This window comes from Mytilus trossulus, chromosome 2, assembly GCF_036588685.1.
Source record: "Mytilus trossulus isolate FHL-02 chromosome 2, PNRI_Mtr1.1.1.hap1, whole genome shotgun sequence".
In the NCBI taxonomy this organism is placed as follows: Eukaryota; Metazoa; Mollusca; class Bivalvia; order Mytilida; family Mytilidae; genus Mytilus; species Mytilus trossulus.
Window position 1 is genome coordinate 42,146,328 of NC_086374.1, and position 21,459 is coordinate 42,167,786.

The window sequence follows — 21,459 nt, forward strand, 5'->3', positions numbered from 1 at the left end:
ACGTAGCAGCTACGATATTGAACGCCTAGGTAAATCATTCGACACTGAAAAGATAGTTACAGCCAGCATGTTTAAAGAGTTCAATGAAATAGTGATAAATTTATAATAATGATAATAGTAATAATTTTTTTAAGATATTGATGATAGTATTAAATGGAGAGTGAAACGACAAGCCTACCAATGCAAGTACTCTTAAGGATTTTTTAAGCAGTATTTAATATTAAAATCCGGATTGACTTTATTCACGCTTCACAGGATGATTTTTTTCATACCTGAACAGTTTTGAATAACTTTTCTTAACCAATATAATTCCATAACTAATCAATGAAAATCACTGGCTTAAAGTTACCTTTAATATACAATTATGTAAAGTAATATCTGACATGTTAAATATAAGATGCATTTGTTCTTGTCTTCGCATACATTTATTTTCACATCAAGTACGAGAACATCGGCTTCTCCGTAACCGATTCAACTTTTTCAATCGTGTACTTTTTCCGGTCCGGCTAACGATGTCCAAAAAATCTGTCTGCATCGTTGGCTCTGGTAACTGGTGAGTATTAATGTTTATGTAGATAAACTTTAATGATTTGAGTTATTTCTCAATAAAATATTTGATTCTTTGTTCTAAAAAAAGATGTCCTTGATCGTTTGTCCTCCATAAATCCCCGCAATGTCAATGTGACAACCTCGTCAAAAACATTTTGGCATACACGGTAACATAGTCCGAGATTTCTCAGAAAAGCGTCTCAGCAAAAAAGTACATTATTCTTTCAAGACGTCATTAATGATTATTATTTGGACTAGGCCCTGGGCTTTAAATAGAAGCCAATATAGCCTGTGGTTTCTCAAGTTTATGCACGGAAAATTATTATTAGCCAGCTACTATAGTCGCCGTCAGCTGAAATTCGTAGCGGTTATCAATTAAAATAATCTAAACTATCAACCACGTTCACTCGAGGTATAGTTTTTCACATTCCATTCATAAATCGCAAAAAGAAAAACCACTACTGACCTACCTTTTAAATGATTGCACTGTGATAATCCTGACCTTCACATTTTCCAAGACTATTTTCAATGGTGGAATCCGCCATTGTTTTTTCCGGAAGTGTTCCCCTGGAGTTCAATTTCATAACATTTGCATAAAGCGCGGGAAACCGTATCACATCAATGAAAAGAACATTTCAGGAAACTGCGTAAATGACGAATTTCACATGTAAACAAATGATCCTCATAGAAACGAAGATGGCGGAATTACAATGGAAAACATTCTGGAAAATGTGAAGGTCAGGATTATTACAGTGCGATCACTTAAAAGGTAGGTCAGTAGTGGTTTTTCTTTTTGCGATTTATGAATGGAATGAGAAAAACTATATCTCGAGAGAACGCGGTTGATTGTTTAGATTTTTTTTACCGATAACCGCTACGAATTTTAGCTGACGGCGACTATAAGTCCCGAAGTGTAATGTTGAAAATCACAAAAAAATGTTAAAGAGAGAGATTGATATGATGACACTATTTCTTTATCCTTGTAGTAATTTGTAGCTAATTTCTTAAAAGCTTTATATTTTAGAAGGTAGTAGACCTGGATGCTTCATACTTTGTATATATAAAGATCAATGATAGATGCCTCATGTTACGAACTTTCCGTCAGTCACATGTCCGATGTCCTTGACCTCATTTTCATGGTTCAGTGACTACTTCAGTGAAAAAAAAGTTTAACTTTTTTTGTAATGTTAAATTCTCTCTTATTATAAGTAATAGGATAACTATATTTGGTATGTGCATACCTTGCAAGGTCCTCATGCCCGACAGACAGTTTTCAATTGACCTCAACCTCATTTCTTGGCACGGTGAACAAGGTTAAGTTTTGGTGGTCAAGTCCATATCTCAGATACTATAAGCAATAGGTCTAGTAAATTCGGTGTATGGAAGGACTGTAAGGTGTACATGTCCAACTGGCAGGTGTCATCTGACCTTGACCTCATTTTCATGGTTCAGTGGTTATAGTTAAGATTTTGTGTTTTGGTTGTTTTTTCTTATACTATATGCAATACATGTAGGTCTACTATATTTGGTGTATGGAATGATTGTAAGGTGTACATGTCTAGCTGACAGGTGTCATCTGACCTTGACTTTATTTTCATGGTTCAGAGGTCAAAGTTAAATTTTTGAGTTTTGGTCTATTTTTCTAATACAATATGCAATAGGTCTACTATATTTGGTGTATGGAATGATTGTAAGGTGTACAAAATGTACATGTCTAGCTGACATGTGTCATCTTACCTTGACCTCATTTTCATGGTTCAGTGGTGAAAGTCAGAGCTTTGGTCTATTTTTCTAATACTATATATGCATTAGGTCAACTATATTTGGTGTATGGAAATATTTTATGATCTATATGTCAGTTGCGCAGGTTTTATTTGACCTTGACCTCATTTTCAAGGTTCACTGCTAAGTGTTTCTGTTTTGCTCTGTTTTTCTTAATTTATAAGCGATAGGTCAACTATATTTGTTGTGTTGAAAAATTGTTAGTTGTACATGTCTGCCTTGCTTGTTTCATCTGACCTTGACCACATTTTCATGATTCATTGATCAATGTTTCATTTTCTTGGCTAATGTTGAGTTTATGTGACAGTTGTAATAAAGCTTTATATTTAAGACTATCAACATAATATCAACAATTAGTAAAGAAGGCGAGACATTTCAGCATATGCACTCTTGTTTTTAAATACAGAAAACTTCCAAAGCTTAATTTGTTAGCAAAATTTAAAATTAATTTAGGATTTAAAAAGGCAATGAATTTAAATGAACAGTAGAAACAAGCTTGGTACATGTATATATATGGTAATTATTGTCAGTCTGTAAAAGTCTGGTAGAGTCTGATGGCTTAAAATTGGTTTATTTGTGTTAATACATACATGTAACTGTAAATTATTGTTATTAAACTTGAAACATGTAAAAAATCAATTATGACAGTAAAAGTGGTTTTCACATATAGGTATAAATGCATCTATACACAACATTTTGCACAAGCAGATACTACACAAATAATGTATCAACTGATTAAATATCATTTGATAATGGAAACCTTATCATATGCTGATGTATAAATCTTTTGTACATTTGAACCTAAAATTCATTAATAACTTGGCTTTTAAGGGGCTCAGCCATAGCTAAGATACTGGGTAAAAATGCAACAGAACGCAGTGACCAATTTGAAACATGTGTTAAAATGTGGATGTATGAGGAAATGGTGGATGGTAGAAAATTAACAGAAATAGTAAATACAGAACATGAAAACATAAAGTACCTACCAGGTATTAAAATACCTGAAAATGTGGTGAGTCCCAAAGTTGGTTTCCGTTCTTTTACTATATAGTTATTTCAACCAAATGTTATGAAACTTATACACAATGCTTATTACCATAAATTACAGATGAATTTTGAAATTGGGTGGTGTCACTTTTACCATTCTTAAGTTACATGTATGCACCTTTCTAAACATAAAAATTGCTGTTTTTTTTCGTTTCTACATTCTCCAACTTTAGTTTGCATCGAAACTTATACACAATACTTTTTACCATAAAATAAAGATCAAGTTTTAAATTGGGTGGCGTAACTTTTACTATTCCTGAGTTATGCCCCTTCCTAGACAAAAAGATTGCTGATTTTTTTTTCTTTTCTCTAACTTTAGTTTGCCTCTATCACATGTATCAAATGTTATGAAACTTATACTTAACATGCTTAAGGCTTATTGCAATAAAATTCAGATCATGTTTGCATTTTGGTGGTATCACTTTTACTGGCTTGAGTTAGAGTTATATGTCTATTTACAAATGAAAAATTTGTTGAATTTTTAGCTCACCTCAATCTGACTTTTACAAAAATCTTCTCCTCTGAAACTACTGGGCCAAATTAAACCAAACTTTGCCACAAATTATCATTGGGGTATATAGTTTAAAAAATGTGTCCGGTGACCTGGCCAACCAACCAAGATGGCCACCATGGCTAAAAATAGAACATAGTGGTAAAAGGTAGATTTTGGGGGTTAAATATAGATTTTGGCTTATATCTCTGAAACCAAAGCATTTAGAGCAAATCTGACATTGGGTTAAATTGTTAAGCAGGTCATCTATCTGCTCTGAAATATTAAGATGAATTGGAGAACCTATTATAGATAGATATTAACTGTAAACAGCAATAAGGTTCAGCAAAGTAAGATCTACAAATAAGTCAAATGACCAAAATGTTCAGTTGACTCGTGCAGGAGTTATTGCCTTTTATAGTCAATTTTACCATTTTTTCTTAAATTTTTATAATTTTTTACAAAAATCTTCTCTTCTGAAACTACTCATACAAAATGTAACCAAACTTTTCCACAATCATCATAAGAGAATCTAGTTTGAAAAATGTGTCTGATGACCCTGTCCGCGAACCAAGAAGGCAGACATGACTAAAAATAGTGCATGGGTAAATTGTAGTTTTTGGTTTATATAAATATCTTTGAAACTGAAGCATTTAGAGCAAATCTGACTGGTGGCAAAAATGTTATCAGATTTAGATATATATCTGCCCTGAAATTTTCAGACAAATACGACAACCAATTGTTGGCTTGCTGCCCCTCAGTTAGTAATTTTATGGAAATTTTGCAGTTTTTATGCCCCACCTACATTTTGTATGATAATACAGGAGCATTATGCTTTCTGGTCTGTGCAGCCATTCGTCCGTCTGGTCGTCTGTCAGTTCGTCTGTCCAACTTCAGGTTAAAAATTTTGGTCACGGTAGTATTTGATGAAGTTGAAGTCCAATCAACCTGAAACTTAGTATATAGGTTCCTTATGATATGATCTTTCTAATTTTTATTCCAAATTAGAGTTCTGACCCCAATTTCACGGTCCACTGAACATAGAAAATGATAGTAGGAGTGGGGTATCCGTGTACTGGGGACACATTCTTGTTTGCTATTATCTTAGATATTATTATAGTATATCTAATGATATCTTATACTATAAATTATGATTTTAACCTTAATTTACATAATTTCCAAAGCATCAGTAAATACAGGTGAGCGACACAGGCTCTTTAGAGCCTTTAGTTTGTTTCTGTTCTCCAACTAAGTTAGCCACAACCAAATGTTATATAAACAAAACTTATTATCACAAAACTCAGATCAAGAATTATTTATGGTAGCATCACTTTGACTTTTCTTCAGTTATGTCCCTTTATAACATCATTATGATATGCAAGCAGGGGCATCATCTGTGTCCCATGGACACATTCCCCATTTTTTTCTGTTTGATGTACATTGTATTTATGTTAACATGTGTCAGTACTTCATTGTTGTATATATTCTGATGGTATATCTGTAGGTGGCTATACCAGATTTGATAAAGGCTTCAGAAGATGCAGATATACTCATATTTGTGTTACCTCATCAGTTTGTTGCCAAAACTTGTGAGCAAATGAAAGGAAAAATAAAATCCTCAGCTATTGCAGTATCTCTTATCAAGGTAATTTTTATTTTTCTTATCTCTTTTATGATTATAAGATGTTTTTATAATCTTGTACATGTCGTATAGTCTGAAAATTTAACCAAACATTGTTAGCGTTAGAATTTCATGCTGACAAATTATATATATATATAAAATGTGTATTAAGGTAGCCCTAGATGTTTGATACACATTTCCTATGTTTTGCTAGTCAAAAGAAAGAAAACTGGTCAGAATACACAGTTATCGTCCTTTGATTTTCGTTGTCCAAGAAAATAGTCCTTAGTTTGGACAGTGTGTTACTTGTCAATTTATTTTATACCCCTTCCAAATTTATTTCTCCATGTTTTAATTGTTTAATGCCTCAAATAGCAAGTAGGGATTTGAAATGACACTTAAAGAATTTGGGTCATGAATTTTAAAGTAAAGTAGTGATTTGGTCCAGCTGAAAATGGTTAGATTTGGAAAATCAGAAGCTATCAAAAGATTTCAAGACCCTTTCAACATAAAATTGTCCATATTTTGAGTTAGAGTCAATGAAGATTTCTTCAATTTTGATAGAATTTGTCCTAAAAGTAGTTAAACACACTGAAAAATATTATTGAGGAATCATAGGTGGGATTATTTTAATTTTCTTCAACATGTATGATCTAAAAGAAATGCATTACGAAATAACTATGTTCTCGGACCAACTCAAGTTAGAATTGTAATTTTTAAAACTTTCAAAATAAAATAAGACATACTGTGGATTCATTAATATTCGTTTGATACCAATTTACGTTTATTTCGGGTACAGGCCTAGGGGAACCACAAAATTTAATTTTCAAGAGGAATGAATGCAGACTTTTCCAAAACCATGAAATTAATTATCCACAAATATGCAAGTTTTCCTCAAACCATGTAAATTGGTATCCACAAAAATAAATGAATCCACAGTAACTATAAACCAAAACATTTGATAACAACGTAAACTTTTATTCCACACAACTGGTGAGAACTTATTGGGTCTTTGACTCTATGGTTGAAATTCCAGGCGTGACATGTTGCATGTAACAAAATTAGGCATTGTTTTTTTTATATAACTCACTTAGGAACAGAATTTAATAAAGCTTTTCACTACATTTACTTCATTTGTAAATGACCAAGATCTGTTTAATTTAATCTTTTAAGTATATGTTGATTTTACATATTATATATTAAGGGTGTGTCCATTGATGATTCTGGGATGAAAATGATATCTAATGTGATTAAAGAAGTTCTAGGTATTGAATGTTGTGCATTGATGGGAGCTAATCTGGCTGGAGAAGTAGCTCAGGAACAGTTCTGTGAAACAACAATAGGTATACATTGTACTAGTACTATACTGGCTAATTAATCCCACCGCTGCCACCATTTATGTTACACCTCAATATGAATTAAAAAGACAACATCGAGTTCTTATACAATATTTATATATTGCAAACATGTAACCAACTTTTCACATCGAGTAACAACCTTAAAACTGACCAGAAAATACATTAACTCTGTCTTTATCTTTGAATGTTAAACATGTTAAAATAACCAGAAACTTTAAGTGTTCTTCAGTGGCGACTTTACGACCATAGATAAATAGCATTAATTAATTGCGACAGTTCTCTAGAGTTCATTCAGATGCTAAGAAAATATTACTATTTAACGGTTAACAGGTGTCACAGTTAAAGTTCTTGTAATGTCTATTACACAAATAATACTAAAATTAGCCTTTTAACACACCTTATGTAAGAATTTTGGAATTTTTACGGCTCGCGAAACTTAACATTTTCTTGACTGGCATTTTTCGCAAATACCCCTCTTTAAAGGGAAAATTCACGATTTTTTACTTATGGTTTAAATATGTTCATTATGACATAATATATATATTCACAAAGTTTTATCGCTATATGTGCAGTAATAAAGGAGAAATTCAATATTTAATGAAAAAATATTAACTACTTCCTGTAGGTCGTGACGTTTTCTCCTGGTTTTTGCATGCCGGGATTTAAAAAACAATCATTAAAAGTCTTGGTTTTTAATCATATTTTAACGTAATCGTAAGCGCGCCGATGACTTATGCTTTATCTAATAACCATCCGATAATAAGAAGATAAAACGCACATACGTTCAATTGTACATATTCATGAGATAAATTTTCTATGTTAAACGTATATATTCGAATTATTTTTGTAGACAACACAAAAAGTTATAAATTGATTTTTAATTAATGTATTTTCGGACTGATAAGGTGAACAAAGTAAAGTACAATAATCTGTAAAGACAATATGTTGGTGTACTCTTATTGACCTTTTACTATCTCTGCTATGACTTGGTTGATACGATGTGTGTATTCACGGTTCTGTAGCAATACTCGTAGATGGCTGTTGAAAGGTAAATTGTTATTTGCAATTCGGTATTTAACCACGCCTCTCGGGCACACCTTGCCAGGTGTGACTGTCTATTCGGATCAGTGAATTATAAGACAAGGGGAGCATCCAATACACATATTTAAAATATATATTCAAGTTGGTGACAAATAAAAATTGATCGCCGTGGAATTATTTAATTATGTTTGGTGCTATTATTTATTTGAATTCAAATAAGTTAATTTACTAAGAAATACACATTTTTTGGTTAAAGACGGGAAACTTAATTCATATGTCCGATTGAAATGATTTACACCTTTTGTCCTTGATTGATGTCTAATAAAAAGGAGAACTTAGAAATTATAAATAGCTTTACCAAATTATTTTTATTTGTCTTTATTAGGCAAATAAATGAATGAGACTGAACACTTAGATTTAGACTTTTTAAAAGCCACGTACAAATTAATAACTGGAACTCACTGAAGATAACTCTACCGAAGCGGAATATAATATGAACGAATAAAGAAAAAATACTTTTGTACTTGAGAAGTCTTAAAACATTGACAGCAAATTTAAGGTCTTCTTGGAATGGAATCGAAAAATTACGAAAAGATATTCTTTATCAAGTGTGAAAAACGTCAACCAAATTTAATCATAATCGGGGACGTCCTTATTAAAGTAGTCTTCGTCTCACAACGTATAATACTTAATAACTATTTGACCAAAGATGTTTAAAAACAAAAGACAACGAATTTAATGTCATCTTTCCCTATTTTTGAATGTAATTATAAGTCTGTTCAACTGGCAAGAATACCCCTAAAGCGGACAAATATATCTGACAAGCAGTTTATTCTTTAAATTTGCTGTCATTGAATATCAAGAAAGAAAATAAATCCCGAAAATGATTTGAAACTTTAATACTCAATAGCTTTCCTAGAAAATATTCACATCCCTCGGGGATTATTCCAGTTGCATATGTCGGAACAGTTGTGGTGATGACGAATTTCTTTCTTTATTCGAGAACAATCTAATTGATATATAAATCTGTGATTTTACTATGTTCATAACTTCGATGAACCAAAGCAAGTTATAGATCGACCTGTATTTAAATCAAATTGGTCCTCTTCTTCTTCTTCTTCTTCTTTTGGTATACAATAGTCTATCGAATTGGATGATTACATACTGTTGGTATACGTGGACTAGTCTATTTACAAAACTTTTACCCCAATTTGCACAAAATGTATGTTTCTTTCTTATGTTCAATGTATACATGTATATATTTTAAAATTGCGCTGTAGTTCCGTAACTTTCTATCCGGGCGTATAAACGAATCGTCGACAAGTGCGCACATTTTTTTAATCAACATTTCTGGAATGATCCTACTATGTCCTTTACTATTGACAACGAGTAAATATTACATTGTCCCAGAGACATATAATACAATTATATGTCTCTGATTTTCCCCAAATTAACCCTTGGAAAAAATACGTATATTTGTATATCTTCAATTTTTTTATTAGCTCACCTGGCCCGAAGGGCCAAGTGAGCTTTTCCCATCACTTTGCGTCCGGCGTCCGTCGGCGTCCGTCGTCCGGCGTCCGTCGTCGTTGTTAACTTTTACAAAAATCTTCTCCTCTGAAACTACTTGGCCAAATTAATCCAATCTTGGCCACAATCATCTTTGGGGTATCTAGTTTATAAAATGTGTGGCGTGACCCGGTCAACCAACCAAGATGGCCGCCACGGCTAAAAATAGAACATAGGGGTAAAATGCAGTTTTTGGCTTATAACTCAAAAACCAAAGCATTTAGTGGAAATCTGACATGGAGTAAAAATGTTTATCAGGTCAAGATCTATCTGCCCTGAAATTTTCAGAAGAATCGGACAACCCGTTGTTTGGTTGCTGCCCCTGAATTAGTAATTTTGAGGAAATTTTGCTGTTTTTGGTTATTATCTTGAATATTATTATAGATAGAGATAAACTGTAAACAGCAATTATGTTCAGCAAAGTAAGATTTACAAATAAGTCAACATGACCGAAATGGTCAGTTGACCCCTTTAGGAGTTATTGCCCTTTATAGTCAATTTTTAACCATTTTTCGTAAATCTTAGTTATCTTTTACAAAAATCTTCTCCTCTGAAACTACTTGGCCAAATTAATCCAAACTTGGCCACAATCATCTTTGGGGTATCTAGTTTAAAAAATGTGTGGCGTGACCCGGTCAACCAACCAAGATGGCCGCCACGGCTAAAAATAGAATATGGGGGTAAAATGCAGTTTTTGGCTTATAACTCAAAAACCAAAGCAATTAGAGCAAATCTGAAAATGGTCAATTGACCCACTAAGGAGTAATTGTCCTTTATAGTCAATTTTTAACAATTTTCATAAAATTTGTAAATTTTTATTAACATTTTCCACTGAAACTACTGGGCCAAGTTCATTATAGATAGAGATAATTGTAAGCAGCAAGACTGTTTAGTAAAGTAAGATTTACAAACACATCACCATCACCAAAACACAATTTTGTCATGAATCCATCTGCTTCCTTTGTTTAATATTCACATAGACCAAGGTGAGCGACACAGGCTCTTTAGAGCCTCTAGTTTTTTTTGTATCATTTTTTTTTTTATAAATAATATTCTTTACACCAGAAATTTTATTTATAAACAAGCGTATGAGTTAAGTAATGACTAGTATATTATATCACTTTCGGACACGCAAGACAGAGATGTATATTATACATGCACCTGATAGTTCAAAATGGAAAGTTATAAGTTATCGGCCGTGTACACTGATCAATACCTACGATGCATGAACTTGCAGGCCCGACAGGAAATCGCTTGAATACCTGGTCGTGTCACCTTACACCCCTCACAATACCTTTGGGAGTAATACCTTAAGCCATGCGGGTGATCAGTGGAGCGAAGATCCTAATTTATTTGAATAAAGTATATTACTTTAAAGAATTATGAACGAATTAGATTTTCGAAAATAATTTTCACGGAACTCTTATTTATGATTTGAACTTTGACTTTTTAACTAATTCCAATATTAACAGTTTAAAAATAACAGACTATATGGTTATTAAAAATATAAGAACATTTTCCGAATCAAGTTAGTTAGTCAGATAAAACAACCGTACGATTGACAAGATATCGACACGTAATTACGACAACATCGGTTACTGTAGTTTTGTTTCTTTATGGTTTATAGACATATCGTGATTTTTATTTGGACAAGATAACAAAATGGCGGAACGCAAAGAACTGATACTCAAAATTTAAAATCGATGGTGATTCTCTTATCTAGCGGAATAAAACTTTAATATTTATAAATTTGAGCATTTTTATACAGAATGGACATAATATGAATTTTTGATTTTTTTGCGAAGTTTCCCTTTAACATGATATATCTGTTTAAAATTTCATTCAAAAGGTACAAAACATAAATGCGACTTCTCTATAGACAAGTATTTCTCATCTAAAGACAAGTTTATGGAATTTGTTTATTCTTAAAAAAAAGAAGAAAACAAAAGGGTAAGGTTTAGCTAGCTATAAAACAAAGTTCAATTCACTATTGTCCACATAAGGACATACCTAGGCCTGTACCAAGTCAGGCATATTACAGATATGTTGGATGTGTTTGAGCTTTTGATTTTGCCATTTGATAAAGGATTTTCCGTTTTGAATTTTCCATGGAGTTCGGTATATAACTTTTTTCATTAGAGAAACCATTGAATTTAGATTGAAAGAATATTTTCATTACACCATACCTGCCTTAAACTAACAAAAGCTTTCTCTATCAATTATTATAGTTACTTTTTGCCTACTGATGTTTTGAACAGTAAAACCTATATTGATTACAAATTTGAAAAATCTTCTTTTTTTTAAGTACATACTATCTGCATATATTTTGTTTTTAAGGATGTGCAGTAAATGGCACAGGAGAAATATTGAAGTCCCTATTTGAGACTCCATATTTCAGATGTTCAGTAGTAACAGATCAAGCAACAGTGGAATTATGTGGTGCTCTTAAGGTTTATATGTACTTTTGTTTGACTTCATATTCTAAATCTTAAAAATTGTAAAATGATCTGAAAAGGGGCCGCTATGTCAATCTGTTATAAAATACTAAGAATTAGTAGAAGGAACCATATAAATGTGATATCCTACTGGCCCTATTCAAAATTTGTGAATATGAAAATTAACATTTTTTATGGTCATCCGTGAAAAGAAATTCAGCCATACTCATTTTTGACCATAACTCAAAACTGGATAATTAAAATATTTACTAACAAGTTACTTTCTATTTTCTCAAGGTTAAAAATACATACATGTATTTGGTTTGTTGTAATGAATTACATATTTTGTAATGATGTTCCATTATATGGTTAATTTTGGGCCAAGTAAGCCCACACAGTATATTTTGAATATGTGTACTGTAAATTCAGAAATTATTGCGTGCATATATTACTGTGATTTTTCAAGAATGGACAAAAATGCTATTAAAATTATTGCGATACCTAAAAATCTGCATACAGATCTTTGCTTCAGCTATCAGAGTGCTAGTTCTGATTATTGCGATACTCACCCAGTCGCATTATTTGCATTACTAAAAACTCGCATAAATTTCTGAATTTACAGTATTGAATAAAACAATGCTATTTTTGAAAGTAGTATTACCATGTAATGGTTCTATATATAGAAGTAAGGTTAGAGTAAACAAGTAAAATCTCAACCATATAATGCACACATGCAGAACCAAAGGAAGATAACAAGAAGTGAAGTTTTCGATTATCTACTCACTGATTATTTTGTGTTAGTAAAACTGTTCCAGACAACTTTTGGTCAAACATTAACACATAGCCTTGGTTCATTTCTACATTTGATAAGATTATATTTTAAAGTTAACGAAACGACATCAATAAATTATCATACAAATAGTATTTTCAGTAGATTTTACAGGGTTTTGGTAATATACGAAATTTCCAGCTTTTTTGTTGTTGTATTATTTATAGAATAACTAATCGAAGAATTCAAATAGAGAAAAATCTTCAACAAGTGACCAAACAACACATTAATTCACAAATGCGTGTAGCGCACGAGTTAATTATCAGTGTTATTGGGTCACAATTGCAAGTTGAATATTTTTCGATATTTAAATTCTTTGATTAGTTATTTTTTTTATTACATTGGCATATGGCTTTTTGTAAAGAAATTAATGTTAAACATGTAAGGAACTATAACTTTTTTCTAAGCATTCACAATTTGTTTTGAGCCGCTGTTATCGACGTCTTAACAATTCCTATTGTTGTATGACATCAGAGAGAGAAATAACCACGTTGATTTAACATGTGAAATTATCGGTTTTAATTTAACTGGGAAATCAATGTAATTCATTGCAACCAATGTAATATTAATTTTAATTTTCTACTAATGATTATATTTTGTTTACAGAATATTGTAGGTATTGGTGCTGGAATAGCTGATGGTCTGGGGCATGGAGATAACACAAAAGCAGCAGTAATCAGGCTGGGACTGATGGAAATGATCAAATTCTCAGAAATATTTATTCCAGGTTAGTCATCCTTGTCACACACACACAAGTCAGGTCGCAAATTGATCTCTTCCTCAGCATCACAACATTTATAAATTATAGTTTGAATTTCTGAAACAAACTATCACATAAAGTGAGAAAATTTATTTAAATTATTACCAGAAATTATGTTTCTCTCATTAAAAGAGTATTACATTCAATTACTGTAATTCAGAAATCTTAGAGTTTCTTTATTAAAGCAATTGTTAAAAAATTGACAAAAATGTGAGTTTATTTTCATGCAGTTTTGAAAAATATAAAATTCAAATGCTTTTAAAATGTAAAACACTAATTATGTAAAACCAATTTGTTACATATTTTACACAAGAGTGCACACACTGAAATGTCTCGCCTTCTGTACTAATTATTGATATTATGTTGATAGTATAAAGCTTTATTACAACTGTCACATTAACTTAACATTAATTAAAATAACTAAACAAAGACCAATGAACCTTGAAAATGAGGTCAAGGTCAGATGAACCATGCCAGGCAGACATGTACAGCTAACAATGCTTCTAAACAACATATATAGTTGACTTATTACTTATAGTCTAAGAAAAATGGACCAAAACACAAAAAACTAAACACTGTGCAATGAACCATGAAAATGAGGTCACAGTCAAATAAAACCTGCGCAACTGACATAAAGATCATAAAACATTTCCATACACCAAATAAAGTTGACCTATGGCATATAGTATTAGATAAAAAGACCAAAACTCAAAAACTTAACTTTGACCACTGATTACCATGAAAATGAGGTCAAGGTCACATGACATCTGCCTACTAGACATGTACACCTTACAATCATTCCATACAACAAATATAGTAGGCCTATTGCATATAGTATGAGAAAAAATTGACCAAAAAACAAAATCTTAACTATAACCACTGAACCATGAAAATGAGGTCAAGATCAGATGGCACCTGCCAGTTGGACATGTACACCTTACAGTCCTTCCATACACTGAATATACTAGCCCTATTGCTTATAGTATCTGAGATATGGACTTGACCACCAAAACTTAACCTTGTTCACTGATCCTAGAAATGAGGTCGAGGTCAATTGAAAACTGTCTGACAGACATGAGGACCTTGTAAGGTACGCACATATCAAATATAGTTATCCTATTACTTATAATAAGAGAGAATTCAACATTACAAAAAATCTGAACTTTTTTTTCAAGTGGTCACTGAACCATGAAAATGAGGTCAAGGACATAGGACATGTGACTGACGGAAACTTCGTAACATGAGGCATCTATATACAAAGTATGAAGCATCCAGGTCTTCCACCTTCTAAAATATAAAGATTTTAAGAAGTTAGCTAATTCAGCCGCTGCCGGATCACTATCCCTATGTTGAGCTTTCTGCAACACCAGTTGCAGGCTCGACAAAAAACAGCTACAGTATATTTTCTGGAAAGATTAAACTGTTGATATTTGTTACTTTTTTAACCTTATCAAAAGTTTTGTTAATATATGTATGATATGAACCAACACAGATATTCTATAAACAATCAGCATATATTTTTTTAAGGTTCACAAAGAGCTACGTTTTTTGAAAGTTGTGGAATATCAGATCTGGTGGCAACCTGCCATGGTGGCAGGAATAGAATGTTAGGGGAACATATAGTTAAATCAGATAAGGTAAGATGTCACATGGGTGTCATGTGATTTATCCTCTTAAATCTGACAAAAATGACTTACAAGATTTTATATATTGTTTGGTTCTGTTCAGTTGTTCGGCAGAATTTAAATGTTACATAAAAATTAAGTTAATACAACTTCAATTACTGTGCTGGGTTTGGTAAAAACTACCTACATATTTCATTGCTGACATGATATGAAACTGAAAAATAAAACTATTAAAATTGAACATGATTTAAAAAAATAAGATGTTTTTGAACATTGTTATTTGTAGGAAGGCAAAGTAAGTGCATTTTCTTTTTAATGAGTTATTTGTTTTCTTTATTGCTGGTTTCAAAGTTTCAGTTTTTTTTTATAGATAAGGACCAGTTGCTTAGTGAATTTGTTTCAGTATGAACAATAAAATGCTTTTAGTTTGAGATTCCTATAATTTGCTTAATTATTCTGTTACCTGTACATGTGTATTTTTAATAATAATAAAATGAACATATTTTTGAATATCTTTTGAGTTGATGGATTTCAATATAAATATCAATAATTAAATGTCCTCACTTTGTCTAGGCTAATAACAGACACATGGCTAATCTCTTAATTTTACCCCTAAATTGCAATACAGATGTAAACATTATTCTACTCTGTAACAACTTATTGCACTAAATTTTGCCTAAAATTTTATAAGCTTTTAAAATGATTTCATAACTATGTTGACTAACTATCATAAGTGCAATAATAAGTGTACCTAAAAGAAAAAGCAGATTAAACAAATCATGCCAATGAGCAGTAGTTATAAAAGTAATATTATTTTCAAGAATTTTTCTGTGAAGCTTATGACTATTCCATTCAGTCGCTTTGTATATTCATTTATTTTAGGTGTGTAGATTTCCACTAATAATCTTTTGATGTGTGGTAAATTTTTATAAGCTCTAAAATATTTTATGGCTAGTAACAAAAATTGTTAGTAATGACCAATTTGTCAAGATATCAAATGCTTTGAAAGACTTTTATCAGTATTTATTGCTATCTGAACATTTTCAGCTCAATATTACATATAGATTCCACGACTGCAACAAGTGTGTTACGATATTTCTCCACTCATTTTTTAATATGTAAAGGACGAGGCTTTGCCAAGCTTTTTAATAGTTAAAATTTAACTGTTGAGAGTGGAGAAATATCATAATACACAAGTTATAGTGGTGGAATCTGTTTCTCTAATTATTTTTATCCTACTTTTTCAAAGATTTGAAGAAAGTTGTGTACTTTTCATGTGACGTCATCAGGCATGGTCGCCTTTTTTCATGACGTCACAATAGGAAAATTCAGAAGAAACAAAGAAAATTAAACGTCGCAATAAAACTTCCACCAATCATTTGCTGAGCACAAATTTTTCACTAGAGATTAGATATATTTTACTCTAATTTTTGTGCTATTTTCACATTTCCTGATCAGTGTGAGAAAAATATTTCTCCTCACTAGTGAAAAATCTGTTCTCGGCAAATGATTAGGCGAAATTTGATTATGACGTCAAAATGTTTTGTTTGCTTCTCAATTTTCCTAATGTGACGTCATGAAAAAAGGCGACCTTGCCTGATGACGTTGCATATAAAGAGCACAATTTTCTGAAAATCTTTGAAAAAGAACATCCAAAGCATTAGAGAAACAGATTCCGACACTATAACTTGTGTATTACGATATTTCTCCACTCTCGACAGTTAAATTTTATTATTTAAAGGGCTCGGGAAGCCTCGCGCTTTAAATAATAAAATTTAACTGTCGAGAGTGGAGAAAAATCGTAATACACTTGTTGCAGTGTAAGAATCTATATTTCTCACACTGGTCAGGAAATGTGAAAATAGCATGAAAATTAGAGAAAATTAAACTGATGACAGAGCACATTGTCATAATCAATTAATTACTGGTAATTAGTATTTGATATCATAGCTTCCTATTCATTTTAGATTAATCTAATATAATTTATAATATTAATTCGATATGTAACATGTCTTCTGAAGTTTTTGTGTTTATCAGCTTAGAAACATAAATTTGTGGGGTGACTGACGCCATCAATGTTTTTTTTGTGATTTACTCCTTAAAAATGGAATTTGAAATAAAATTATAAGGAATGACTTTTCTTTTTTTTCTTTTTAGGAAGAAAGGACATCAAAAATATGATGCACACGGAATAACCCATGTGTTTCATGAATTTTGATGTATCTTATAAAGGAAAGATGAAAGTTATACAAATTTGCATTATTAAATTGTGAAACAAAGTCCGTTTTTGTTGGTCTGAATTTTCATACACAATACAGACCTATAATTGTTTACTTTTTAAATTGTTATTTGGATGGAGAGCTGTCTCATTGGCGCTCACACCACATCTTCCTATATCTAGTTAATAAAATTTGTGTTCTTTTTCAGACAGTTAAACAATTAGAAAAAGAGTTACTGAAAGGTCAAAGCTTCCAAGGACCCTTAGCTGCTAGAGAAATTTTCAAAATGTTAAAAGATAAAAATCTAATTGAAAGGTAAGTTAACAGTCTCTTTCATTGTAAATATAAACATGTGTATCAACTTTAATATCAACATTTCTGTTACTGTTATCAGAGCTTTATTTTAATTCCCTGTCATCTGTTAGCAGTTTTACCTTGAGCAGTTAGGACTTGTCATATTCCTCTTTCCTAAAGGTGTTTTTTTTAGATAGTAATCTGCCTGTCATCAATGTTAAAGAATTCAAAATATTCTAGATTTTGCCAGAAAGGGATTAGAATATTGAGAATTGGCAGTTATGTGAAAAATTCCATTTTTGACATGTCTGCAAAAATATCAATAAATTTTGAATATGCATTAACACATTTGTGGCATATACAATGTTTGATCATATCAATTCCATAATCAGAAAAACGTTTTTACTATACACTGATTTTGACTTTAATTAAATGTTTTATGGGCATACTGTATTTTCTCATAGAACTGAATGGCATAATCTTTCATAACCTGAAGGGGGTTAATTGGGAGATTCTCTAACTAGATATTATCTAAAAGAAAGGAAGATTTTCAGCTTTGTTTTCATAAATGGCGATCACCTCAGTGCATTTATGCCACATAAAATAACACAACACAGAACCATTTACATACAGGCCACACATGTTGCAGCAAGTATGATTACAGTTGGGAAGCTGTGATGGAAACAAAATGTTTTGTAGAATTCATTTTCAGTACTGTATTTATTGGATTTTTCTTGTTTAATTTAACAAATTTTGATAAAACTAAACTTATGCTTCTGATACTAGAACAAATTTAGTTTATTTTCATTTATTGTTATTTTTCAGGTTTCCTTTATTTGTGTCGGTGCATTATATCTGTTTACGAGAATCTCAACCAGAAGAGTTCATCAATTGTTTACGAAACCATCCAGAACATATATAAAATATTTAGACATTATTGACAATTTTTTATCTGCTTCTCTACACATTGCCCTAATGTACTATTATGTATTTTTTTTATTAGCAGTACAGAATTTTGAATTGTTGTCTTATATACATTATAACATTATAAAACAGTATGTATTGATTCGTAGTTTGTGGACTGCAAAATTTTAATTTAAATATTTTTTTCTTAGTAAGTTCATATTACTATGTGTTTTCTCTTCAAACAAATAATTATTTATTTACCAAGTTCTCCTATGGAAAGCTTTGGTACTAGATTGTGGCACATGGCAGTTATGTGGCTACACATTGTTTTTGTGCAATAATATTGTTGTCACCAAAAAATCTTATGATTAAAATTGATCTTATGTTCTACTGAATTGTTGATGACTTGCGAGTAATTTTTCATATGAGATTTGTTGAAATTGACCACTGTGGAATAGATATTTTTAGACCAGAAAATGAGTTCTTACCTAAGTTCTTTTGTGCCATGCTCCTTGATTCTGTATTATATCTTTAGAATTAGTTTTAATGTATTCTTTTATATAGGCTAAATGCAGGTCATGTTATTTTGACTGTTTTTATTGTTTAGTAGTTTATAAAGTCCTTGATCAATGACAAATGACATTGATTTAATTTGATTCAGTGCAATGAATACAATGTGAATTCAGTTCTTGCTATTTCAACTTTACAAATTAAACAAGTGTTTGACATTTTTTTTTTTAAGTGTAGAAAAAAATGTTTTGTGAACCACCATTTTTGAGTTTATGGAATATTAGAATTTCCATTTTTTGTGAGTCAAGATTAGTTGATTAAAACTTGTAGAAAAGACTGTATAAATAAGATCATTTGTTTTACCTTCAATAATTTGATATGTTTCTCCTTCCTATGAAAAGCAGCTACAATTCTTGCCCTCAACATTCAGCTATGGTATGGTATTTTACAAAACTAAGAAATATATAGGCTTATACTAAATGTAATTCAGACTTATCTTTTTGTAACTGGTAATGAAATCAGCAGTGATCCATTAAAATTGTAGGTGATCTGTTTAACTAAAATAGTGTGCTCTTCATATTTCAGTTTGATAGTTAGAATTCATGGTGCTTTTCATTAAAAATCAAATTAAGGAAAACAATATAATGTTATTAATTTATTGATATATATATCTAAAAGAGTTAGTATTTTTTAGAGTGCATAATATGTTATACAAGTTTGTTTACCAAATAAAATGCAATTATTGTTTTTATTCAAGCTGTAGTGTCTGTTGTATTTTTTTTTTTTATTAAAATATTGCTAGATCATAAAAGAAAGGTAGGGGAGATATTTTATGTATTTATAAAATAATTAATGGTTATTCACAGCTTTATTGATGGTGCACAAAACAATACATTTCTTTTTTTAGTTGCTGTGAATTTCATTTACTTAAGAATTACTTCCTTTTTTGGCAAAAAAGGGTAGAAATAAGGCTATATTATGTTCAATTTAGATTTAAAGGCTATTAGCCTACCAAATCTAGGCAAGTTCAGATATCAGAGTTTTTTTTTTTACAAATGACATCAATAATAGAAATTAGTGTGACTGTTATGTAGGAGCTATAATCGACAAATTTTTTGGACCACCTTCTTCTTTTACATTAGAAATAATGTTTTATGCAGTCCCAAAGTGTGAGTGCTGTGTAAAAAGCCTGTTCACATATTATTTCTACAAATAAAATGAATATTGATTCTTTTTTCTTAGTAATACTAGTAGTTATTCCTTAATATATTTTTCATATTTTTATATTATAACTAAGCATAAGCTTATGGATTGTTTAGGTATTTGTTATAGATATTCTATTTGTTAATGTATAGTTTACCTTGTTGATAGTACTTGATAATAAAATTATCGAATTTGATAGAGAGTTACTTTTTATGCATTATTGAACAGGTAAGCGCTAAAATCTACAGTGACATAATTCATAATTACTGAACAATATTGCCATCATTTTGGTGTCTACCGTCAGTGTTCTTGTCCAGCATTTTCATCTTAAACTCTTAAACTTATGAACCAATTACAACCAAACTAAGAGTGAATGATTCTCATTGCTCAATACCTTATATTTGTGGAAATATTTTATGATCTATATATTAGTTGCGCAGGTTTTATTTGACCTTGACCTCATTTTCACAGTTCATTGCTCAGTGTTTAGTTTTTGTGTTTTGGTCTATTATTATTAAACTATAAGTATTAGGTCAACTATATTTGTTTTATGGAAGCATTGTTAGCTGTACATGTCAGCCTGGCATGGTTCATCTTACCTTGACCCCATTTTCATGGTTCATTGGTCTTTTTTTAGTTATCTTGGTTAATGTAACGTTTATGTGACAGTTGTAATAAAGCTTTATACTTAGGACTATCAACATAATATCAAAATGATTAGTAAAGAAGGCGAGACATTTCAGTGTGTGCACTCTTGTTTTTAGGTATTGCAACCTTTTGGTGTTCAATTTTATATAGCAATTACAAATCTTGAATCTTTTCTTCTGTCAGAAAGTCTGTGACATTCAAGATGTTGTAACATGTTACCAACACTTGAGGTGTTTCTGTATTTGTTGGTAACAAAACGTGCAGACCACCTTCGAACTTTATCTATGCCTTGTTGTAAGTATGGATCCCAAACAGAGCAAGCATACTCTAGTGATAGTCTTACTAAGGATTTGTATGCTTGCTCTTTATTGGATTTTGAGCTTATGTTCATGTGGGTTACTTTACAAATTGTGACTTGGATGGAAAGTTATTTCATTGGCACTCATACTAACAATTGAAAATTACACCAATGTACAGATGAAGCCCTATTCAAAAATCTTTGTTCAATTATAAATTGATATCCTTTAGGAAAAAAATAATTGTTTACACAAATTTAATTCACAAGCTCTATAA

General features: G+C 31.1%; 1 protein-coding gene across 1 annotated transcript; it reads left to right on the forward strand.

Annotated features, from left to right (window-relative positions):
• The first annotated feature begins 350 nt into the window (after nucleotides 1–350).
• On the forward strand, nucleotides 351–20,434 carry LOC134707284 (glycerol-3-phosphate dehydrogenase [NAD(+)], cytoplasmic-like). The gene is made up of 9 exons (XM_063566925.1): nucleotides 351–553; nucleotides 3,163–3,343; nucleotides 5,373–5,513; nucleotides 6,694–6,832; nucleotides 11,795–11,907; nucleotides 13,328–13,448; nucleotides 15,009–15,118; nucleotides 17,534–17,640; nucleotides 18,445–20,434. The coding sequence occupies exons 1-9, from the start codon at nucleotides 384–386 to the stop codon at nucleotides 18,539–18,541; spliced, it is 1,179 nt and encodes a 392-aa protein (XP_063422995.1). The 5' UTR covers nucleotides 351–383; the 3' UTR covers nucleotides 18,542–20,434.
• The last annotated feature ends 1,025 nt before the right edge of the window (nucleotides 20,435–21,459 follow it).